The 26,674-nt window shown below is 36.6% G+C and overlaps 1 protein-coding gene across 4 annotated transcripts in view; it reads right to left on the reverse strand.

The window, feature by feature from the left end:
* Positions 1-1,200: 1,200 nt before the first annotated feature.
* Positions 1,201-26,674, reverse strand: part of ELF2 (E74 like ETS transcription factor 2) — an 85,416-nt gene continuing 59,942 nt past the window's right edge. The window contains exons 1-7 of one of the 4 annotated variants that reach the window (XM_081136195.1): positions 22,857-23,311; positions 14,116-14,229; positions 12,196-12,369; positions 7,922-8,008; positions 5,020-5,212; positions 3,807-4,154; positions 1,201-3,404 (exon numbers count right to left, since the gene is read on the reverse strand). In XM_081136195.1, coding sequence (XP_080992321.1) covers positions 2,777-3,404; positions 3,807-4,154; positions 5,020-5,212; positions 7,922-8,008; positions 12,196-12,369; positions 14,116-14,229; positions 22,857-22,914 — 1,602 coding nt within the window. In that variant the 5' untranslated portion in view covers positions 22,915-23,311 and the 3' untranslated portion in view covers positions 1,201-2,776. Of the gene's footprint in view, positions 3,405-3,806; positions 4,155-5,019; positions 5,213-7,921; positions 8,009-12,195; positions 12,370-14,115; positions 14,230-22,856; positions 23,312-26,674 lie in introns of those variants that run through there. The other 3 variants (XM_081136196.1, XM_081136194.1, XM_081136193.1) reach the window with 3 other exon arrangements.

Raw genomic sequence — 26,674 nt, forward strand, 5'->3', positions numbered from 1 at the left:
CCAGAATTCAGACTTCAAGTTACTCAAGAATGATGGAACAAGGAAACCAAGTAGGTGAGAAAGGGAAGGAGATGCTGAGTACAGGAAGAAGGCACACCTGCCTCCCTCCAGAGATAGGTAACAATACATGCTGGAATAAGTAGTTAGTCCTATAGCAAGGGTTCCTGAAAGTGGGGGAGTTTACAGCTCATGACCTCCCTGTTCTCTGTAAAGTGGTGTACTGGTCATTTGGTAAGCAGGGTGGTGAAGGCTAGAATTGTTGCTAGATTACCTGAGGAATAAATGGACAGACTGCTGATTAGTCACTGTTCAAAAGCCTGGTGAGGCTGGAAACTAGATTCATCAAGCTATCGTTAGGTAGTTCTCCAATATACTGGACACAAAAAGCAAGTATGATTTACAGTTCAAAAGGGTTGAGATTAAAAGCCATACAACTGGTAATGTCCATCACCAGACACACTCCAGTCAATATATACTGTTGTCAATGTTTCCAAATTTAGACCATAGGTGTACTTATTCTGAAAGAGGTACACAAAAGTGTTCAGGTAGAGTGGTGGAGGAAGCTAGGTAGCCCTGGTTTCACCTAATTAGAACCAATTAATACAGCATAGGGGAAAAGAACTAAAAATTTAAGTTTCTCTAGCTATCCTCCACAGAATGACATATTCTTAGCAAACGTTACCAAAATCAATAAATGTCCATGTCCAATATGCTCAGCACTTGGGGAGGGGTGTAGATAAGGTAGAATCTATAATCTTTGCCCTACAACAGTATTATGGAAGACATGACTCAACAAATGGAACTGCAGTGCAAAAAAGAATACAACTGGGGAAGTGGAAGAGGGGGACTTATATGCATATATGCATAACCCATGGGCACAGTGAACGCCTGGGGGGGCAGGAGTGGGGTGGAGAGGGTCCGTTTGGGGAAAAGGGGGAGAACATCTGCAGTACTTTCAACAATAAATTTTTTAGAAAAGAATGCAGTTAATTGCCAAAGCATAGAGTAGGAAATGTTTAAAGAGATAGAATTTGAGATTAACTCTCAAATGGGGTAAGAATCAGGTGAGTTTTTCTTTGAGCTTTTATTAAAGTACCATCGGGAATGTTTATGGAAAAGATAAAAGATTACAAAAGGGAGTGGTTATAAAAATCTTTGTCAACTTTAGTATCAGAAGGAATGTACAATTTAAAGGCCACAAAATATTGTTTCAATTTATTTAAATTTCTAAAAGATGTAAAAATAGACAACTTTTCTTTTGTAGTAGAAAGCATTAAGATGTGGAGTTACACGACCTAGTCTGGTGTGAAATTCAGAAACTCATGTAATCCCTCTGGTACCTCCACTTCCTCATTTGTAAAAGGGCCAGAGTATTACTTGTTCTTCTTAACCCTCAAAAAGTATGATTGAGAAACAAATGGTCTTGATTTAAAATATAAATTCTTTAAGTGTGGCCAACATTAAAATAGCAAATTCATTATGATAAGTAGAACATTATAGTTCACGACAGTAATTAGAAAGTGGCTACTTGCAGGTATTTGCCAAATAGTAACATAAAAGAACAAAACAGAAGTAGGATTTCTTACGCAGTAGTTGGGAAGGAGAAACAGGACTTCTTAACTAAAATGATGTCTCTACTAGCTTTTGAATAGTTATAAATATCACCAGAGACCAAAATGCAAGATAAATTTCTATATTTCAGAAAACCTACTTGAATACACTTTGAAACAAGAGTACAACAAAATAGAATATACTTCAAATGTTGAATATACAAACTATTATAGTTCAAATCTGAACACTGGTACTTTCCCTCTTAAACTTCAACTAAAAAAAAAAAAAAGAAAAAAGAAAGAAAACTCCAGGTATTAAGAATTACCTGACAAAAATTCATGCTGAGCCTTAACTTCCAAGTGACAGGAGAACTGAAACTGATGTCTGCACAGATGACAGGGCTAAGTGAGTGACACAGGCATGTTACAGCAAAAGGCCAGAGCCAACTGTTAATTTGTCCACAATTAAGAAACTGACAGACTTAAACTACCATATAAAATGTTACATGTAAATTCTATAACAATACTGTGCTAGGTACAAGATTTTTAAAATTTTTCTTTTAATAAAAAAAGCTTTACACAAACAAGCCATTAGCTTATTTCAATAAAGAAAACCGAAAATTAGTCTAAGGCCTTTGTTTTAAATCAGCTTAAGCTATATGATATTAAAAAAAAAAAAAAAATCGCACTAGATCTTTTTTGCTATCCTCTTTCTGAAGCTTTTGGATCCATTCTTCAATTCACATTCTAAAATACCTATATTAGCAGAGTCTTCACATAGCACCAGTTAAGTGAGTTCTGTGTGAACACAGTAATAATTGCTGGTATGCATATAAAATGCATCAAAAATTGCTATATGTAACAATGAGATCACCCATCCCAACCCCTCCCCACTGAAAACTATAACCTCTTACAGAACATTAGTGTTCCAAGTCTTAGTGTAACTTGATATTGTAGTGAGTTGCTTGGTCCCTTTCAATCCTTTTTATTGATGGGTTCAGTTGTTTCCTACTGTAAGAGGCAGTTTTCTGTCAGCATCTCAATATGTAGTTCATTTCCCACTGAAACATGGGATAGGTAACTTATTTCCAGTAAGTTTGATTGTTTTCCTATATGCATTAAAAATGTTTTAAAGTCTCCTTTTGACTTTTCTTGATGGCATCCCTTGCAAATATTTATGTTAGTACTATCACTAACAGTCTAAAGTCAAGGGCAGAGCTGCTATTTTATTTCTCACATGTCACTAGTCCTTCCGTTTTCATCGTTACAGGAAGGGCAATAGCTGAAGGCGCACTGACAACCACTACGTGGGTCACTGTCTTATTTCCATCTGCAGGTTTTTCTTCTTGTACCAGCTGCAAAGTTTTCACATCATGTTCCTGCTTTATTGCCACTGCCTCTGATTTAACCTCTGGCCCTTTTATGACCGCACTGATAACTCGGGGAGGAGTCTGGCCAGATGCCTGTTGAGCAGGCACTGATAGTCTCATTACAGGTGCACCATGGGCTATGGAAACAGGAGTAAGTGCTCTCACAGCCAGTGGGGTTCCAACGATGTTAATGCTTCCTGACCCAGTCAGATTTGACTTTGTCTGCAGTTGACACTGTGCAAGCTGTGTAGCTGGGATGGTGATAATTTTGGCAGGCTGCATGGTGATTTTTTCTCCATTTTCAGTAGAGGCTGGCATCACAGTAGGGATTGTCTGAATAACTACCTTTGGAGAGGTTGCTGTTGTTGGACTAGTGCTGGTTATTAATGGTGCACCTGCATTAACTGACTGAACTGCCACAGTTGAAATTTTCTGACCCAGCGATGTCATTACAACAGGAACTTGCATTGCCACACGAACTGTCCTAGTAAATTTAAAAAAAAAGAGACTGTATTTAATGCTAAATTAGAAAATGGGTTTCTTGAGCAAAAGATGAATGCAAATACAAAATATACACACTAGTGCTTCCAAATTTTACATATGTACTGATAATCCCTGACATACGGAATATTAACTACCATGAAATAAATATACTTAGAAAACTAAAGCCCACATTAAGTTCCATCTATAAAACCATAAAAACCAATCAGGTTAAATGAGACATCACCTATTTTAACAACAACAACAAAGTACATTTAAAATATCAGGTATATTTTCAATATCCTGACCAACAGTGGGTTGTTAGAATGCTAACATTAAAAAAAGAACATATTTTGCCAAGGAATGTTCTAAAAAGTAAATACAACTGACAGTTTCCCTCACATACCTTGGAGCTGCTGTTGCTGATACAGATGTGGTGGTAGTAGGAGACCTGGATGAAGCATCATGACCAGGGGAAGTGATATTCACAACTCTAGCTACACCCTTCTCTGCTCTGGAGCAGTTTAGAGGAGATGAGTTTTTCCCACCACGAACAGAGGTTGCTTTCAGGAGACTTTCTGCGGACAGTGACACTCGTTCTAACGATTTTTCATCAGTAGCTGCTGCTAAATCTTCATTACACGTTTCACTTTTGTCATCATCTATGACCACTATGTTTTTAGGCATATCCTTGAACTGATATACAAGCCTCTGTCCTTCAACCTTTGCAAGAATACCCCTTTGGTAGTAATATCTGTAAGGGAAAAAGTACTAAATGAATCAAGTGTATTACATTCCCCCCCCCCAAAAACCAAACAAAACCACCACCATGCAGAATGGATACTAACAGAAACATTCACTTATTTCTGTAAGATAAGGAGCTGTTCCTGCCTGGATTGTTCAAATGGCTGAGAACCTGAAGTAGGAATGAAGTTGAAACCTGGTGCCATAAACCCTACAAACTTGAGATATATGAAATAGCTACAAGTTCATCCTAAAGGAAGTAATTTAACCTAAATATAGACTATTTTACTGTATTTTATGAACACTGGTAAAAATTCAACTCTGATTTACATAGGTTACAGAAACAATCTGATGTAATGTGGAAAAATTAACTAAGCTGTGCTTAGGAGAGATGAATCTGTGGGATATGTGAATACTGTCACATAAATTATGTAACAAGGACCCTTTATTAGAAGAAGCTATGTACATTACAAGTGTTGGGGTTTCTCAAACTGACAAAACTTAAGAGAAATGTTCATGCCAAGATAAATCCATTATAACAAATTTGCAAGAACTGAAGTAAATTAACAATTTGGAAACTGTTTCATTTGCGTTTTTCTTAAAGGTCTTCAACTTAACTTTATATTAAGGAATAACCCTAAATGCAAAAGCACATTTTCTGCAAAAATGAATTTTCTAATCAAGTTGAAATTTTAGACATTCAGACCAAACACCTCTTTCCCCATCTATATCCAAATCTAAGAAGCTCCTCTGGAATATCCCCCCAACTTAAAAGTTATAATAAATAAGGAATTTTTACAGCTTCTCTTCAAACAGCTGACAATAGAAAGAGATATATAAATTTTGTTTGAAAACTTGTTCCTTTGTGCTCTTACCTCAAAGCTCGTCCCATGGTTTCATAGTTCATGTCTGGCTTGTTCTTATGCTTTCCCCAAAGCTTAGAGACAGCCTTTGAATCCACGAGCTTGAATATGCCCTTTTCTCTCTGAGTCCACTTAATATACCGGGGACAAGTATTTTTATCTTGAAGTAGATCTAAAAGAAACTCCCACAAATAGGTTGTGTTTCCTTTGAAAACAACGATAGACAATGATTAAATTCATTAATATAATTAAACACATAATTAAAAGCAAGTATTTAATTGTGCTGGATAAAAATCAATTAATTTACTATTTGTGAAACACAAATGTACTATGTACTAAGAGTCTGTCATTAAGTACTTGACTATATTTGCAAGTTTTGTAGTGTCAAATAGTGTTGTCTAGTAAGTAATATAAAGTATCTTTCATTATAACAAAATTCATAAATGTACTTGTTTGCTATATTTTTAAAATAATATCCTACGTATGTCTCCAGTTATGATACTAATATAATTGAGATCCTGTGCTATCGTATATCACCCTATCCTAGATTTTGAGTTCAATAAAGGCAAAGGCATAAAGCATAGCACAAAGTGAACCTAAAACAGAATCATATTAATTTACAGATTTAAACTGAATAAATTTATTTGAACTTGTATATTTTTTATATAAGCTCAAATTCTATGATCAGAATTCATCAAAAGGCACTTATTAATTTATTGAAAAGGGATGTTTCTCCCCACCACACCCCACTCCTCTAAAATCAATTAAAAAAAGAAAAAAGTGCCTTTGAACTACATCACTTTCTACTACTATACATCAAGATATATAGCTGGGCCCGGCCGAGCGTGGCTCAGCAGTTGAGCATCGACCTAGGATCCAGGCGATCGGGATTCGATTCCCGGTCAGGGCACATGCCCGGGTTGCGGGCTCGATCCCCAGTCGGGTGTGCAGGAGGCAGCCAATCAATGACTCTCTCATCATTGATGTTTCTATCTCTCTCTCCCTCTCCTTTCCTCTCTCTAAAACCAATAAAGATACATTAAAAAAATAATAATAATAAAAAGATATATAGCTGGGACAATGTTATTTTGATTATGAACAGGAGATTAGCAGGTACTATGAGCAGACATAGTACAAGTCAGCAGAGAACTTATTCTGGAAGAACTTTTTATACAACAAAGACAATGCCTTGTACGTAGTAGGGATTTGAATGCTTCCAGATCTGTTGAATCAGACTCATCTACACTCCTCAGGCTATCCTGAAACTGTTCTGGCATAGTCATCATCCCCTCCCCAAGTAAAATTAACAAATTCTATTTCTGATTTTAAGGAAAACAGAATTCAGAAAGGGGAGCCTTCTCTAACAGACCAGGTAGTTCATTAAGCCTATGCAGAATTATAGTAATTCAGGTGTGTTCTGGCAATCTGGTAACTAAAAATTTATCACTTCCACAAATAAAGGTTTTCAGACCAATATTCAATACTTGGATCACTCTGGATTAATGTACTCAAATTTATTCCATCCTCAACAGGTGGTGATAATTCTATAGAAAAGAAAACACTGGCTGGATTTTTAATTCAGGTGTGATTTCAATAATTTTAACCTTCACATTGCATTATACTGCCTCAATTTTAATAAAGACCAAAATTTTAAAGAAAGGTAATTTTATTGGTAAAAACAGACCATCACAGAGTTTTGCTTCATTGTTAAGCATAAGGTCTTCGAATACCAGAGATACCACTGATAATGGGAATTATTTAAAAAACAGTAATAACTATTTACTACTATTACGTAAGTTTTAAAGTTTTCCATATAAAATGAAAGATAAAACTTAAAATATCAGAAATGAAAATGACCAAAGACAGACAAGGAAATAAAAGTATCCTAGTACAGCTAGCATGGCTCAGTGGTTGAGCGTCAACCTATGAACCAGGAGGTCATAATTCGATTCCATGGTCAGAGCACAGGCCTAGGGTTTTGGGCTCCATCCCCAAAGGGGGGCAGCCAATCGGTGACTCTCTCCGATCAATGATGTTTCAATCTCTCTTTACCTCTCCCTTCCTCTCTCTGAAATCAAGAAAAACACATATTTTTAGAAAAGTATCCTAAATCTGTCCCAAGCTGAATTATTAGTTACTAAATACATTAAAAGTTCACTGTAACTGGATTTTTTTGGTCTAAATTTCTTGGTAAGCTTAGAGACTTAATGATCCAACTATTGAATACTGGTCTGAAAACATTTATTCATGGGAGTGATCAACTTCTAGTTATCAAATTACCAGAGCACACCTGAAACCATTATTAAAATATTACTTGACATCCACTTACCCAACAAATTAGGAGACAACAGAATGTAGGAGGCTTGTTGTTCTTTTTGTTTGTAATGAGAATATACAAATTCTAACGCAAAAAAATGGTAAATTTTTGTTCTGATTCCTGACTGACATGATTCAAATTTGTTGACTGGGAAATTAAATTCAGCTTGCCTTAAATTATTTCTTGCACTGCTTCTATCAGTTAAGAAATTACACATAAAAAATAAGTCTTAGTTGTAAACTTTCAATCCTAAGTGGCTCTACATGAGGACGAGTGCTGTTATATGTACATGTCCTCTAGAACAATGGCTCTTACAAAGGGTGTACATCAGACTGCACTTAGGGCCTTTTCCAAATAAACATAAACACCCACCCCTTTGCACTTCCCCTGTGTATCTATGGGTACGAAAACTCAGGCAGGTAGGGACTGGGCATAGAGTTTGAAAAGCTCCCAGGTAATGCTGATACATCCCTGTTAAGTACTACTAAAGGCAGTACTGCCATATAGGCATGTACTAGAAATAATTTTCTTACAAATGCAAAAATGTCACCTGACTGAAAAATCACCTCGCCTCCAAATTAGCTCTCCCCAAATTACCTTTTCCTTCTCTGGGTTTCTTCTTTATACCCAACTCAGGAGACCCATTGGAAATTGGTGATTGCTGGGTCTTTGGTTTACGGCCAACTGAAAAAATAAGATATTGAAACCATACGTTAAAAATAATAATAAGCATGATTAGCAGTTTCTTTGATAACACATTATTCATGAAACTGGAGACTAATTTGTAGATTAATATATTCAGTATATATAAGAAGTCTCATTTAAGAAGAGCATTAAAAACACTTCCATAATTTTAGATTAGAGCAGTTAGTTGGTAGTGATCTCAATGTATATGGCAAGTCAGGTACTACTAACCTATTATTTATATGGTCAGAGCCTCAGTTTGCTAACCTTTTCCAATAATGTGGCAATGGAAACATTCTACTACAATTTTTTTGTTTGTTTTCTGTTCTACAGTATTGTTAGAAAAAGCTTTACCTAGCTACTGCAGAGGATCTGATAATCTGCGAAGCCCTTTGAGCTCAAATGAGAAAAGGTAAAAAAATATAATTTTAAACACTCTCTCCTGCTCTGAGCCAATCAATTCACCAGAATTTAAGCATAAGTGTTTAAATTTCCCTCAAACATGCAGGTACATTATAACGGTAAGGAAATCTTCCAAGTAATTATGTCACATGTCTAATACATGTTTATATCCTCACTTTTGTTTCTCCTTGCTTCTGTCAGAAGGCTCTCTCAGACTAACATCCACAGTGAACAGAAAAGTAAGAGCTATACTTCTCTACCCTAAAGAAGGCGTAAGCCTGAAGTGCATTGCATTCGATCCTCAGCACTGATGAATGAATACTGGCAGGTAAACAGAAGCCTCAACAAAGAAGTTGGGAGTATTCACATATATTATCCAGTAGTCCTCCCTTATCTGTGGGGGATACATCCCAGGTGGATGCCTGAAACTGTGGAAAGTGCTGAACCCTCTATACACTGTGTTTTCTCCTATAAGTACATACAGACCTTTTCACTTAAAGGAAGCACTTTACGGCTTCTCTTTGGCATATCTGAATTGCCAGCATCGCTACTCTAGTGCTTTCAGGCCATTATGAAGTAAAATAAGGGTGACTTGAACACAAGCACTGCGATACCAACAGTCAATCTGGTAACCGAGACAGCTACTAAGTGATTGACGGGCAGTGAGCATAAGCAGCATGGAGACACTGAACCAAGGGAGAATTCATGTCCAGGGCTGCACAAAGTGGGAAGGCTCAAAATTTCATCACACTGATCAGAACTGTGCAATTCAAAACTTATGAATCATTCATTTCTTGAATTTTCCACTTAATGTGTTCAGACCTAGGTTGACTGTGGGTAACTAAAACCGTGGAAAGCAAAACCATGAATGAGGAGAATACTGTATTTTCAGATAAAATACATACACAACTTGTTTTATTGTACTCAGCTTTATAGCACTTTACAGACACTGCATTTTTTTTTTTTTACAGACAGAAGGTTCAGAGTCAAGCAAGTCTAGTGACACCATTTTTCCAACAGTAACTGGCTCACTTAGTATCTCTGTCACATTTTGGAAATCCTCACAGTATTTCAAACTTTTTCATTATTATTATGTTTGTTATGGTGATCTGTGATCAGTGATTCTTTGATGTTACTATTGTTAATTGTTTTGGGGTGCCAAAATCACCCCCACATAAGCCAGTGTACTTAATAGACAAATGTTGTGTGTGTTCTGACTGCTTTGACTAACTGTTCCCCATCTCTCTCCCTCTCCTCGGGCCTCCCTATTCCCTGAGAAACAAAATATTGAAATTAGGCCAAATAACCCTACAATGGCTTCTAACTGTTCAAGTGAAATAATCAATGCAGCAAATTTTATTTTTGTCTTATTTTAAGGAATTGCCACAGTCACCCTAACCTTCAGTGAACACCACCCCAATCAGTCAGCAGCCATTAACATCGTGGCAAGCCCTCCACCACCAAGAAGATTACAACTTGCAGAAGGCTCAAATGATGGATAGCATTTTTTAGCAACAAAGTGTTTTTTAATTAAGGTATATACATTTTTTTAAAAGATATAATGCCATTTATTGTGCCCTTAATAGTATAAACACAACTTTTATATGCACTAGAAACTAAAGTATTTGTGTCACTCACTTTATTGCAATACCTGCTTCATTGCAATGGTCTGGAACCAAACCCTCAGTATCTCCAAGGTATGCCTGTATATTATTACAGATTTGGTGATTGTCCATACACCTGGGATTTATGATGTCTCTACTCTTCATTAGCAAGCACTATTTATAGCCAAATAAAGAACTAAATTAAAGTAACTTAATTTATATTTTAAAATACATATATAATGCCCAGCCGGCGTGGCTCTGCGGTTGGGCATTGAACTTGGATCCAGGAGATTGAGGTTCAATTCCTGGTCAGGGCACATACCCGGGTTGCAGGTGTGATCCCCAGTGGGGCATGTAGGAGGCAGCCAATCAATGACTCTCTCAACATTGATGTTTCTCTCTCTCTCTCTCTCCCCCTCTCACTTCCTCTGTATGAAATCAATAAAGTTATGTTTAAAAACATGTAAATAAATAAATAAAAATACATAGATACTATGATCTAGGATTCCACTATGATAATTCTAATCAATAAGAAGTATGCTTTGCCAAAATTAAAAGGAAAAGTTCACTGGCCTCTTTGTTAAAAGAGAGCTTAATTTCTCAATGTAAATTAAATTATATTTATATGTACAAACCAATCAGTAATAATACAAACACCTTTACTGTCTCCTAAAGCACAAACTCCACACTTCTTTAACAGACAGGTTAGCCCATAAAGGCTTACTTTATTTCCTTGTAAAGCAGCATTTCCCAAATCATATTACTTGAGAAACAGGCTATTTTCATCAGTAGGAAAAAGGGTTCTACAGTCAAATAAAACTTTTAGAACACTGCATGCTATGTTCCCTTAGAGATTTACAACACACATTAAAAGCTCTGGAAATACAAAAGACCGTGATATTAAAAAATAACCTACCTAACGGTATGTCCCAAATGTACTTAAACACAAACAAATAATGATGTTATATGTAATTCTTAAATTAATAAAACCATCCATTTTTAAATACATAAAGTCAGTACTAAATTGGCAAATTATTTCCTGGTTTATATCAAACCAGGCAGGTTAATTCCACATATCAACCTGTTTATCTAGTGGTCTTGGTCCCCTAAATGATCCAAGCTTTTCATGGCCTTTTCCATCTTCTTTTAAACCTAAAAATTTCTTAAGTATTTTGTCATAGCTCCCATTGGATACAAACAGCCAAAGGCTACAGTGGGCAGTGGGTAAACAGGGCTATTAATATGTATGACTTTTGCTTTTAAACATTTATAGCAGGTAGTGGTTCTTCCTTCTAAATTCTCCCATTCATCTCTCTCTCAAGATACATAAAATCTATATGTACTATATGTGGGAAGGCACTCTGTCTTATTCTTCATTTTATCCCTCAGCAATAAGCACAGACCCATGAATATCACAGGAATTTGAAATACTTCTATGTAATAAATAAAAACATTATTTTTAATATGGTTTCCTATATTTTTGCCTTTGATTTTCCCCCTATTCTAAAATGTGAAGAAAGAGGAATCAGATGAGTACCCATTTACATAGGATTTCATTTCAAATTTTACCTTTGATTCAAACAGGAAAAGGACTCACTTGCTGCCCATCTCCTCAGGATGTTGGAGATATGCTGGAGTCTTGTGCCCCACCTACCGGGATCAGGTGAGTGAGTGGAAGTCTCAGCAGGAGACAACTAAGTGGAAATACTCTTTACCCACTGATGAGTTTATTTCACTTATAAGTTCCTACTGGCTATCTTGGTATTTAAAGGCGTGGAGAAGAAAATTGGGCTTTTAGTTTCATGCCCACAAAAGAGTAGGAAGACAAGATTATGAAAAATAAAGAAATATTAAATTTCTTTTAAAAAAGTAACCAAGTACCCAAAAGGACCAAAAATTAAGACAAATGTACCATGAATCTCTGATCTTCCTTCCTTCCATTAAAATACCATTTTCAGGCAACTACTTTTAGGGCTTAAATACCAACCCCTTTAAAACAGTATGAACATGTTAAAATACAAAATTAAAATCTCAATTTGTTGATTCTATGAGAATATCTAGTTAAGAAAACATCAACCACATATCTATAGTATATATTTCCTACATCCCTTCCCTTGATGCGGAAAATGATACCAGAAAAAATTTCACCTACTTTTCCAGAAATTTATAAATATACTTTACCTTTTTTCTTTTTCATTGGTTCATGGCTATCTGGTGATGTAGGAATAGGAGAGGTATCCATTGGTTCAGATTCTTCAGTTGACACCTCCACTACAGTTTCTGTAATGACATCTGGCCTCATAGCAGCATGGATAAATTCTGGAGTTGATACACAAGGAGGGACAAACACTTCCACTATAAAAAAAAAAAGTTGAAAAATTAAAATTTCCCACCCCCATTAATGCTTCTTAATGTGGACAATTCAATATTTCGTAGAGGTGAGGTTTACTAATAATTCATTGAAACAGGATAAGAACTTGAAGTTAACTTGATGAATATGCAATATGATCTAAAGTATGTAAGAGCCTGGCTGGCATGGCTCAGCGGTTGAGCACTGACCTAGGATCCAGGAGATTGCGGTTCAATTCCCAATCAGGGCACATGCCCCGGTTGTGGGTTCAATCCCCAGTGGGGGCGTGCAGGAGGCAGCCGATCAATGACTCTCTCATCATTGATGTTTCTCTCTCTCTCTCTCTTCTTTCCACTCTCTGTAATCAATAAATATATATATATATATTTTTAAAAGTACGTTAAGTAAATAAAATGCAAGAAAAATCAACTTGAAGGAAATGTTAATCCTCTGGGTAAGAGGGGGATGAGTAGTCATCTTCCGTTCTTCACACTTTTATATACAGATTGGGGCAAAAGTCGGTTTACAGTTGGTTGTAAGGAAAATAATACAATAATTAATAAATAATATAAGAATAAACTCTGTGTTTTCAGTACTCACAACTGTAAACCTACTTTTTCCCCACCCTATATTTTCAAGCTCGTTGTTGAAGACTGCATTATTTTGACAACTGGGAAAATATTTGAAAATAAAATGAGTTATTTAATAATTACTTTCCTTCCATGTACCGGTAATTATTCTCTAACTAGTTAATTCATGCACATAGTATAAAATTTAAAACACTTAATAAATGTGATTTCAGTGATAAGCAAGCACTCACAATTCATTTTAAAATATGAAGAAAAAGAAAATCTGCTCATTACAGCCCAATGAATATCATCTTTAAATACATAAAACTTTATTTAATGGAGCAACCCTGAATCTTGGGTCACTAAAACGGTACACATAGGTTGTTATTTAGCCCTCTATTACACACAATAATGTCATTCTGGCTTTCTTTCAATGGGCATAAATCATCAGGATGACATTTCTATTTCAATTAAGAGACAGTTAATACCTACTCTCATGGATTAACACTGACCAATATGTCCTGATTTTCTTCTCATATTTGTGAATACATAGGATTCCTATTCTACTTTAAAAGTCTGGTTGCTCTTAGTATTTATTGTAAAACCCTATAAGAAAATCCAAACTTATGGTATCAAGCCAAATTAACATCTGATTAAAATGAGGGCAAATGAAAATTAGGACAACAGAACTTTCAAAGACAAACTTGAAGAAAAAAGGGGCCCAAAAGAAAATGAAAACTCGTTGCCTGAAGGGAGTGTGAGGAAATGCTGGAAGTTTCCTCCTCTTTCCACAATGGACAGTTCCCTGGAGCCACTGCCTATTTATCAATAAATTGAAAGTGGTCATAGGAGGCAACTGTCCCCATCTGCCATTCGCTTAAGGACTGATGTACAAAGGTTTATACATTCACCCAGAGTTAAGGAAACAAGACATGACAGTATAAATTGCAACTTAATAAACTTCTGTCTATCTATAGTGGGCATTCACCTAATACAAAAATTAAGTATTTAAGAATTGGGAACTTTGACAACTAAATATCAATTACTGCTGTCACAGGTATTCATGTATAAGAAATCTTGAGAACACCAACAATCCCCTTGTATTTTTTTTTTTTAAAAAGTCATTCTAGATACACGAAGTAGTGACAGGTTTAATATAAAAAAGGGCAGCAGTTCACATACCAGGACTTCTTGAATCCCTCAAGCAGGTAGGAGATTCCATATGAAGCAGGGCTTCAGCAGCTTCAATTGTCTTATCTGTACAGTGTGCATTACTGCTATGAACTGATGCTTCCACTGGGGGGAAAATAAGTTCTATTCAATTAAAAATGCACTTGCACTGAACACATTACTAAATTAAAACACTGCTGTAGAAGACATAAATACAAATTAACTCTCATGTGCATAACTCTGTCACTGATACACATTAGTTTATATAAATTATTTATAGAGATATTTTAAACACCAAAACAATCTAATATCCTCACTTTGTAAAATAAATGTTGATTATAAAGCAACTATTAAGAGTGACTAAAAATTACTGAGAAGTTCTTAAATCTTATCCAAAGGAAAACAAAGAAAAACTCTTGAAATTTTAAACCGGTATCAATTTTAGGCCAAAACTAACCTAGGGAGAAAAAGGATAGTTGTGGATTAACAATCCTATAAAGTCAATTATATATTTTAATATACTGTTACTACAATCAGGGGTAATGGTATCAGAATCAGTCAGAAACACATATTTCTAAGTTACTTTAATGAATTAGTTCAATTCCTACAGACCGTCCTCGGTGAGTGCATTAGCTGCAGCAAAGCACATGGGAATTTTCTTCACAATAACCTTGCTCTCTCTCCTTCAGGACCTCACTGGACTTTGCTGGGTGTTGCCCAAGAAACTTTTTTAAAGTTTTTATGGTGTTTTTTTTTTTTCTTTTCATGAAGCTTTCTCTAATTTTACTACCTTTTTAACTCTCTCCTTGCACTTATTTTATGTTTTGCTGATTGAATTATTTGTGAAGCAGTAAAGTGTACAGCAGTGGTCTGGCCTTCCAGGTATAAGAGCTTGGGTTCTAGTCTCTGCCACTTATAATTTCTGTTACCCTAGGCCAGCAATTTAATTTCTTGTAAGGCTAAGTTTCCTCTTTCACAAAGCAGTAGTATTCCTTACCTCATTACAGTTGTAAGAACAAAGTGAGGTGACTCCCATAAAAAACATACACATAGATAAGAATTCAATAAATGGTGAAAATTTATCACTCCTGTAAGAATATAAACTCTTTGAGATCAGAGGGGCTATATTAATTCATCGTTATATCTATTTTAGTTCCTAACAGAGACTTTTTATACAGTAGGCATGAAAGTATGTCTTTTATGTATTGAAATTAAGAACAACCCAATGACCTTACAAGAAAATGGGCAATTCAAGCACAAACTTAGTATCTTAACAAAATATTAATTTCACATCCCAACTTAAAATGTTGAATGTTTTACTTGGTAAAAGATTCTGAAACATGATTATGTAACAGGTTGTAATCCTCTAAAAGAACTAAAAGGAAATATTTATATAAATTCCATAAAACCATATTACAAATTCACAAGTTCTACACACTAAAGATATAAATCTTTTAAAACTGTTTCCAGGAAACTTTTAATTGAAAAAAAATCTACTTAGTCTCAAAATTCCCCAAATGCTCAGCCTTTAACACCAGGCATTTGGAGAGCGTTTATTAAAAAAACCCAGTGACTGTTTTACCACCTGTTGCACATCACCCACACTCTCAACCAAGGTACTGGGTCTCTCCAGTTGCTCTTTCCATTTATGGAAATCTGTTCAAAGCTGACTGGTTCCAGAGAGGCAGCCAAACCTCTAAGTAAATCTATCTTTAGGTGACCCTGCTTACTCTTATCTGCAGCTTCACCGAGGCAAAGGATTCAGTCAGTCCTTCCAGCTCAACTTTAAGAAACTTAGTATTAGTAAGTATAAAATATATTACAATTCTCAAGTATTTTTTTCAAAGTACCTCCCTATAATACTCACATACACTAAAGAACCCTGGTAACCAAATTCTCAGGTTTTTAAAATTTATACTAGGAACTTCATTCTCTTCAAGGTCTGCTTGTGTTGCAATTTAGCTGTTGTCTTAGGGGCTATTAATAAACCATCCTGGGTAAACTAATTCCTTATGTAATTGCATTAAGACATACCCTAAAAACTACCATATTAAAATTAGAGTTTCAAGCATTTGATAATACAGCAAAAGAATTTTATCAGATTTTCAAGTTATAAACAAAATAAACGTTGCCTAGAAGTCATATATTATGCTGCCGAGTTCTTACAGTTTGGGGTACATTTTCAAAACCAGAATTTCGTATTAATTATGTCAGTGGAAATTACTTTCTTGCTTATTATTATATTTCTGACCTCAACATATTATTTATTATATTTTCAAGAAACTTTGTATTTAAGATTAAAACAAAATACATACAAACTTAAGATTTATTCATACTTTAAATTTAGGATGAGAATGTAGAAAATGCATAAATTTTCTATGCAGTATCAATCAGAAGATCTAATACTCTTATGTACAGTCAACAAATGGTTGTTGAGCATTTATCGCAACCCTATGCTGTAAAACTGAGAGACAAGTGTGACTAGATTACTGGCTTCGTGAAGCTTAAACTAATAGGTCAGAGAATGACAAAATGTAAATAGAAGTAAAATATTTCAAAACTAAATGAAAGTGCAAAATTAATTTAAAGTTACTCTGTAAGCTAAGTCTGTCAAAAAGAGCACTGATTTCTTTTTTTGATGCTTACTGATTTTGTCATTTTTATATACTAATATAACCCTCAGTACAATTTTAAAAAATGAATACCCAAGAACTCACACTTAGATCAATTTACAATAATGTGCCCATGATAGTTTCCAAGAATATTTCACCCATTTTGTGAAAGTGAGCACTCTCTTTTTTCTTTCATTGACATAAGTCAACAAGCCGTTTTTTATAACAGAAATTTAAGAAATATTTCTCTTCAAGTTTCTTCAAGTAATTAAAAAAAATTTTTAAATACTACTTATTCTCAATAATTCAAACACAATTTAAACGAAAAATTTTGCATAACTCTTAAGGATAAACATGAATATAACAGTGTTGTGCAATCAAAGTAAGCAAACTCTAAGCAAGGGCTGAAAATTCCTTTTTTCTTACTTAAATCCTGACTTACTGGTGTCTTTCTAGAAAAATATGAAAGGAAATAATAAACAACTCATTTTAAAAATAGAAACAATGACGCCAAAAGTAATCTAAGAGATATTTTCTAGTTAACACTAGTAGTTGGTGTTGCTGGTTAATACTCCTTAAAAAATAAATGTTATCAAATAAATTTCAAAACTATATTAATTTTAATCATAGTACCATTAAATTTGCTTATGCCTTCTTTTACTATTGGTAAGAGTCTTCTTGTTCCATTCCTAGCTTTCTAATCAACTGGTGTTTGTATAGTAGACTATTCCAGACTCACTCAACAGCTGTTACTAAATACCAAACTTGGTAATTAAGTCTGACAAGAGACATACCTCTCAGCTTTGCAAGAGAATGCTGGCAATGGATCTAGTTCATAACAATGTTCTTAAAGTCAAAAATAAAAATTAATAGCAATTTAATTTGAGAGCAATGGAAAAAAATTAGGAAACACTTCATTAGGTGATAGTGGTATTTCCCTACAAGCAAGGTCATTACTCAACTACCAGACCCACCTCTTACCACACCTCGTCCTCTAATGCCCCAAAGCTGTAACATAACAGGTGAGTGAAGAATACAAACAAATGCCATGAAAAGAGGGAAACTGTAAGAGTCTGGGACACACCATCTTCACCTGTTCCCCTTTGATTTTCTAATCAATAGTTGTGCTATAAGGTTTAAAAGGGAAAGAGAATAAAATTATTTTCTAAAGTAGAGCTGTCTGATAAAAATATAACCTGAGCTACATATGATTTTTAAATTTCCAATAACCACAGTAAAAAAACAGGTGAAATTAATACCCTTCATTAACCCAGTATATCCAAGATATTGTCACTTCAACATGTAATCAACAAAGTTTTCCACTGCTTCAGTTTTTACATTTAAATTTTTTTAAATTAAAAATTCAGTTTCTCACCCACATTTCATATACTCAGTAGCCTCATGTGGCTAGTGGCCACAGTACTAAAAAATGTTGACTAAATAAAACTACTTCAGCTATTATCAAACTTTTTTGGTAAAAAAACCCTTTTACATCCAAAATATTGAGGACTGCAGAGATTTTGTTTGTATAAATAGTCCTACGTGTCTTTAGCCTATTTGAAATTAAGTCTAAGAAAACTTCAAAATACTTATTTTGAAGTTTAATAAACTTCAAATAATAAACTCAATACGTAACTAATATTTTTAGGCAAAATAACGTTTCTAAACCTTTCTAAAACAAATAAAAATTTAGTGAGTAGCTTTCTTTTACACTTTTACAAATCTTTTAAATACATGGTAGAAAACAGCTGGACTACTGAATTTGCTTCTTCATTCAATCTGTTGTAATATCAAGTCACATAGCCTCCAGAAAACTCCTTTGAGCACTTATGAAAGTGAATAGATAAATAATATCTTAGCATTATTATGAAAACAATTTTGACTTCATAGTTTCCCAGGATCCCTAGGTCAGAAATCTTAGTTTTTTGGAACTGAGCTGTAATTTTTTATCAGATGTAATTAATAAATACCCGAATTCTATCCTGTTTCTATAGGTTTTTAGCTTCTAAACAAACATCAATGTATTGATGAAAAATTATGATTCCATTTCCATAAGCACAAAAGTATTTTATCCACTTATACATAAAATATTTCTTTTAAAGTTTTTCATAAATATTTTTTTGCACCTTTTTGAACATTTAATCTACAGGCAATACAAGGAGTTTAAATAATTATCAAGAACATTCTTGTGTGCCTGCTCCTCTCCACCAACCAAATTTGTTTCTGAGGGAAATTTGTTTTATGTTGAATTATCCTGATTGACTACACTGACATGACTCTTTAAATCAGTTTTTAGATGATTTTTGGTACTAATGCTGCATTGTATTCTAAAGAGTAATTTCTTAAACACATTTTCAAGTAAATTTTTTAAAAAATTAATGCCATCCTTTGTTTTATTTCAACATATGCTTCACTTTTCATATCCTGCTGAACTTTTTCCAAATTGATGATCTTTTCAAAACTGATTCCAGATATTCCAATATATAGTAAATTAGAAATACAATTTTCAAGTTCAAATTTCATGATGAACTTTGAAAACCAGACACATTTATTTTGTGAGTGAAAATACTTGGGCTAAATTTCCAGAAAAAATTTCCTCGTTCCATTTAATAACTGTCTTAAAGTAGAACAAAGCTTCTGGTGACCCTACTTCCCAATTCTCAAAAAGAAAGAAAAAAGTCAAGGAAAGTATATTTGAGAAGGAGGAGGCAAAAATTTTAAATTGAAAATCTTCCACAAAACCCAGGCCATACGTACACAATACTTTCCCATAAATATTAAGAAAGTGACATTTGCTTTTTTCCTATAGACATCCATTTTTCCCATAATAAGCTATATGTATGTACATACTAGAAATGAGCCTAAATTATTAAATAAACTATATCATAGTCATATTCAAGTTCCAATTTAGCACAAAGACATGCTAAAAGTAAGTAATCTCCCAATTACATAACCTGAGACATATTCATTCACATGGTGTAATGTAAAGAAATCCAAGAATAAGAGAAGCCTCCACTTCCCATTAAATATTTCTGAGCCAATTATAATTTTATAACTTTAAAAGTTATTAGAGATCACCTAATCAATCCCAATGAAGCCTTAAAGAGGTTAAGTCACTAGCACAGAGATAGTTTAGTGACAGTTAGATGTAGGTCCTCATCTGACTTCAGAGTTAAGGCTCTTTCTCATATATCATGTTCCCAGTGAAAGTTTTATAAAGTATGTCAAGTCTTCACCACAAAAATATTTTGTATGTCAAAGTGATTTTTAATAACTAAGTTTATTTATTTCATTCTTTACTCAAACTTCCTGTGACAGCATAAATGTTTATAACTAAAGCTAAAGTTGATAAAGTTGATAGTTAAGCTTCTAAAGGAGGAAAATAAAAGCAAAATATATCCTCTAGTACCTTAACATATTATAATAGTGGTAACATTAAGTGTTTTATACTTGCTTAGAAAAAAGTTATGCTAACAATATTCAACTTAAAAGCTTATCTCCTCCATAACTTTTCCTTAGTATCAGTTACTCTATACTAATCACCAACCCATTATAGCAATCACTGTATGTATTTATATATTACTTAGATTTTCATCTGTCTCGTCAATTAGACTGTAAAATCTCTGAGGAAGAATTATGTGTAACACTGGATGACTTCCCTCAAAGGAATTAAAAAGGTATCATTCCTGTCCATTTTACAGTTACAAACATAAACTAGTCTCCCACTATAATTTGAAACTAGCAGCAATAAAAATTTAGATCCCTGGTTCTTCATTTTCTGGGCCATCTTTCCTCCCCAACTTTAACTCACTGAACAAACCTTGGGTAAATCAGCAAACCTATCTCAAGTTTCCTTCTAAAATAGGACTTGTAAAGGAGCTTCAGATTACATGAACATGATTGAGGAAATGATTTGAAAACAATTATATGTAAAACATATTCTTTACAGGACATTAAAATCATAAAGCAAACTTCAATTGTAAGGTTTGTATATACTAAAGAAATGCAGTAGGGCTGGAGGTCGCAATTAACTTAAAAAACACAAAAAAACCTTAAAGGGATATAAAATTTTTGTATTTTCAAACTGTAGGCTGTCTATATGTATCCACTCCAAGCAAACTATCTACAGGTCACATTCAGTTTCACTAATAATCCCAAAAGCCTATGAAAAAAATACCTTCCATCAGCAAAATTAAGCCCTTTACAATTTTCCCCCCAAATTCTAACTGCTGGGGTTATTATAAGGTTCTCTCACTGTGTTCAAAACCACTGGAAACATTTCTTGAAATGTACATGTTTATCATTCACAGAAATATCACTGACCCAATCCATCATGTAAAGCCAAAAATTCCAACCTTTAATTCATATTATGCTATTAGTGGACTAAGCATACACAAAGGAACCAAGTTCTCCTTGTATTCACTGTCCCTTATTCACTAATACTTAAAATTCTTGCTCTGATCATAAAATAACTGTCAAATGTGTTTTAATCACTAAAAATCAGTAAACTGATTTTTTCTTTGGGACCTTTGAAACGTTTAGTATTACATTTTATAGAATAAAGGCTGGTCACTCATTATTTGCCATACAATACATACAGTTACAGTATTCCAGAGTTCCTTTAAAGTTCTTCTGTTAAATTCAGAGATACGAATGTGTTCATGATTCCCCCCAAACGAACAGAATGTTTCACCAACCAAACTAATTTCATGTTCCCTACCTAAAAACAATGGATGGGAAACGGGGCAACATCTTTTACAGCATTACTCTTTGGCATTTCCCATCTTCCAATTCCCATTGATGGCGGTATGAAATAGAACCGGGAGGGAGGAACATGTATGTTTATTATTCCAGTAAGTAAATAGGATGCAAGCACTGCTGAATCGATTATGGGCCCTCGCTAAGCTGTCTATTAAGTAAAGCTGCTGCTTCTATGTAACTTAAGTCCGTGCCCTTCCGCTGCAGCAGTGGCGCTGCACATCCCCCACCCCCGCGGCCACTTCCGTGTTTACACTCTCCTTCCCTCCAATTCCATGCGTACATTGTCAGCTTCACTCCCGCCCAATCTTCATTGGCCCAGCGCAAGCCCGGAGTCCCGCCCCCAGAAATCAACGTTCTCATTTGGAACATCTCGGCGAGCAGATTGGAACCAGAGGCCTGTCAATCCCGGCCGTTCTGTCCTCTCCGAGGCGCTTCCGCTATGGTGGGAGGTTTGGGGGGGAGGGGGAAAGGGGGCAATTCCGTGCTGAGACTTCCCTAGGGCCAAGACTCCCTCCCGCCGCCCCACTCCTTCACATTCACCCACTGTTTACAAAAATAAACCTTCTCTGACGCCCCAACGCTCCAGGTCACGAGTACACAAGATATTCCGTGTCATTCCCATTCTCCCCCCTAAAAAAAAACAACCCACGAGGGAAGGGGCATAAACCTACTTCTTCACAGCCACCCATTAAATAAGGAAAGGGGGGAGGGCCGCCGAGAGAAACAGCATCCCGGGCTACTCCACATTAAGTGACCCTTCCAGAACCGTTACTCCTGAGACTGCACAAGGTGGGGAGGGTCAGAGCATTTTTTTGGCGGGTAGCGGTCTACCGGACATGGCCCGGGGCTGCCTCGTCCATGCGGAAGTCGTGGATCCGTGGACCGAGTCTGAGAAGAACGGGGCGGGGGTGGCGAGCGTTCACCCGGGGAGCCCGCCGCCCCCGACCGCGGGCGGTAGCGGCCTCTCCAGCCAGACAGCGTGGCAGGCGCAGCCGACAGACAACAGCCTCACTCACTTCCTGGTTCCTCGGCAACTGGGGTGAAGCGCACAACTAGTCCGCCCCCGAGTCCCCAACTTAACTGCGGCTCGGCTCCCCAGCACCCGCTGCCAGCGCTCCGCCCGGCAGCTGCCGCCGCTGCCCGCCGAACCCACCCTGAAGCGACAGCGCCAGATTCGAGGCAGGTTACTCTCCAAGGTGATCACTTCCTGATTCGTCGCCTCCATTACTTCATTCACTACCCCCCTTTCCCCCGGCCGCCCCAATGACTGAGGTGGACACTGTACCCCCGGCACTGACCGCCACAGGGGAGTCACCCCGCCTTCTGTGCACCCCTCTCCTGCTGCACCGATGCACAGGAGAAAAGTTCCCCTGTCCTTACCAGCCCGGATGAGCAGATCCAGCTGGTTCGTGGGTCCCTCATGCAGAGACGTCGCCATGTTTATCCCGGGGCTGGAGCTGCTGCTTCACATTGACTTACACCGTGAGCAGCGGCGGCAGGAGAGGAGGCGGAACCCACGGCCAGAGACACGCCGTGCGACCGACACACACTCACGCACTCGCACACACTCAGACGCCCAGATCCTTGCGCGTCCTCCGACAGGAAGCCGAGGCCGGCCCGCCTCCCGCCGCCGGGCTGAGAAACCCCACCACCTAACGGCAGGGGCGGCGGCGGCCGTCTCGGCTGGCAACGCGATCCTTCCGCCCCGCGCCCAGACAGGAAGTCCCGACGCCCGCCCGAGGGCGGCCCGGCCCGGCCCGGCCCGCGGCGAGAGGGACACCTGAGGCTGGAAATCGCCGCGGCCGCCGCGGCCAGGGCTGGGCCCCTGGGCAGGAAGAGGCGCATTTCACGCTCTGCGGAAGAAAAGTCTGCAATTGTCCCCACTCTGGAAAAGAGCTATTCGTCAAATTTTCTTCCTGGAAAAGATCTAATACCTAGCCCAGCAGCTGTAAATAAAGGTGGCTATTTAACTTGTTTTGGCCGTTTTAAAGCTTATGCAACACGTAACCCGTTCACTTGAAAAGGCTGCACTTTAAACCAGGAATACCAACCCCAAAAAGTCATACCCACAAAATATTCTAAAAGCCGTACTCAGAAAGTTAAGGCGCTTCTAACTACTTTCACGGACCGACTGCGTCCTTTTCCTGTTCAAGGCAAACTAAACAGGCACTTATTAGTAAACAACAGCGCATGCCAGCCTCTGGGAGATTCGACTATCCTTCCCCAATCTGCTGTCATGAAATTCAAGTACCCTTTCACTTCTATTTGATTCATTTGGGAACGAATAAACGTATTCATTTATAACATAATCTTTCAAAAATCTTTTTGATAGAAACCTTATTACAAATAAAGTCCATATTAAAACAGAATAGAAGAGGGACATAAATTGCCATTTAGTGACTATAAATTTATTAACACAGGAAATCAAACCAGTAAAATGGTTCAGATGAGCTTCGTTAAAACAAAAACAAAAGAAAAATGCTTCCCTGGTTTCGGAATTTCACAATATATAAAAAAAAAAAAAAAAATTGAAACAAAATTTGCCCTAAAGTTGTTCCTACACAAAATTTGAGTAGAACAGTGCCTCCTACACAGTAAGTGCTCAATAAGTATTTGCTGAATAAACACAAACAAGATCTGGCAGTTACAAATGAAAAGGTATAATCTTTGTAATCTGAATTGAATGAACTGTGATGATAATCTAGAGAAAAATATTTTTCCCAGTGGTAAGATTAATGCAGTATCATTTTTCAAATATTTGCCCAACATGTCAGTGAAACCAGAATTTACATAGCCATGACTTTTTTTTCATTTCTTCGAAATACTCATTTACTCTTTGGGCCCTTTCCCCTGACCCTACCACCATGATCCCCACCCTCCCAAAACAAGAACCTATAGACCATTTCCAAAGCACAACTTCCCTGAAACCAAATAAGGATCTCTTGCATTAGGTAAACTTGCCAACCATTGGACGAAAGGAACTATATGACTGGAAGCTTTTATTTTTTATTTCCAGTCAGTTTAAAATAAGGATCATCCATTGATAGGCAGCATCTTAGACAGTTTCCAGGTCTGAGATGATAAGGAACACAAAGGGAATTGCTGGCTTTAGGTAGATCATTGAAATTATAACAAATCTAAATTTCCACTCCTATCAGTTTTTCATGTATTTAGAAGGGAAGAGAGTTATGTAAGCCAAAGGTGGGTTTTTGTGTGTGTGTGGTTTTTCTCTCTGGATGTGACAGGTAAGCTTGGCTCAAGAAGGCGCCCTCTCCTCAATGTGGGAGTCAGTTTGAAGCCTGATACCTAACTTTTACTTTGCTATTTGCTTCTTGATCTGTATCTTAAGAATAGTGTGTGTATTTACTTGCTATACATCCTAATTTTATGTATCCATGTTAGCCTTATATTTTATAAGGAAATAGAAGCTGTTATCTATTCCTGCATAATACTTCACAGGTATTATACACACACATATACTATATATGCGTATGTGTGTGGATGATAAAAATTAATGCAGAAAACACTGATTCCTTTATATGTAATGCTCCTGTAAAAACACAATTTCCTGGACTGTAAATGGAATTCTGCCATGCTATTTTAAGTAGGCTTTCAAAAGACATAAATACTTTTTATAAACCAGTAATACTATACTGGGAATAACAGTAAGGACAGGATGCTGCTGGAAATATAAATTGATACAAACTTTAAGGAAAGCAATGTGACATTGTATGTCACAAGTATGAAAGAGGTTCATATATTATGACCCAGGAATTTCATTTCTAGGGTCTAGCTTAAGGAAACAAGACATTCGCCCGGCCGGGCGTGGCTCAGCGGTTAAGCATCGGCCTAGGATCCAGGCGATCAGGGTTCGATTCCCGGTCAGGGCACATGCCCGGTTGCGGACTTGATCAATGACTCTCTCCTCATTGATGTTTCTGTGTCTCTCTCTCCCTCTCCTTTCCTCTCTCTGAAATCAATAAAGATATATTTAAAAAAAAAAAAAAGGAAACAAGACATTCAATGGATTGTTCTTTTAAAAACATGATTGGACCATGTGGTTCAGTAGGTTAGAGCGTCATCCCCTGTACTGAAAGGCTGTGGGTTCAATTCCCAGTCGGGGCACATGCCTCGATTGTGGGTTCGATCCCTGTCGGGATATGTTCAGGAGGCAACCAATCAATAATTCTCTTTCACATCAATGTTTTTCTTTCTTTCTCTCTCTCTCTTCCTCTCTCTCTAAAATCAATAAATATATCCTCGAGTGAGTATAAAAAAAAACAACACATGTTTGAGGAATTTAACATGTCAAAACATTACAATTAGCCTGGCCGGGCATGGCTCAGTGGTTGAGCGTAGACCTAGGATCCAGGTGACTGGGGTTTGATTCCCTGTCAGAGCACACGCCCAGGTTGCAAGCTCGATCCCCAGTCGAGGGTATGCAGGAGCCAGACATCAATAACTCTCTCATCATTGATGTTTCTCTCTCTCTCTCCCTCTCCTTTACTCTCTCTGAAATCAATAAAGATATATTTTAAAAAAACATTAAAATTATAAATGTATATGATTTAAATATACATGTATTTTTCCATACAATATGACTCAAACCATGTAGCATATGTGAATATATGTATATGTAACATGTATATGTGTGTATATGCACACATCACACACACAATCTGTATTTCTCAAGTCTTCAAAGATTAAGAAGGTATTGATAAGCAGAATAAAAAACTGAGTAAGAATACATAGGTTAACATGGTAGACACTAGAGAGCAAAGTCATATTCTGTTAACATTACAGAGGACATCCCCTATATCAAAGTTATTGCTGTGTCCTGGGAGGAAAAAATAACGTAAAAAATAGCTAACTCTTATTGAAATAAAAGCCACTATGCTAAGTGCTTTATCTTCACTTTTCTCAGTTATTCCTCTCTATCTTCCTATGAAATAGGTATTACTATTGTGCTCATTTTATAGATGAGGAATCTAAGGTTCCCTGACCAAGGTGAGAGTTATGGGAAGCAGGGCCAGGATTTGAACCTAAACACTTCTGACTCCACCAGAGCCCTTACCCTCAAACACTTCCCAACCACCAAAGTAACAAGGCCTGTTTATGTTATAATGCATGTAGTATCTATGGATTTTCTTGCCTGAAAAGTTCTCTTTCAGTGCTCCCTTCAGTAGGTGGAGCCTAAT

The sequence above is a fragment of the Miniopterus schreibersii genome (genome assembly GCF_964146895.1).
Source record: "Miniopterus schreibersii genome assembly, chromosome: 4".
Classification (NCBI taxonomy): domain Eukaryota; kingdom Metazoa; phylum Chordata; class Mammalia; order Chiroptera; family Miniopteridae; genus Miniopterus; species Miniopterus schreibersii.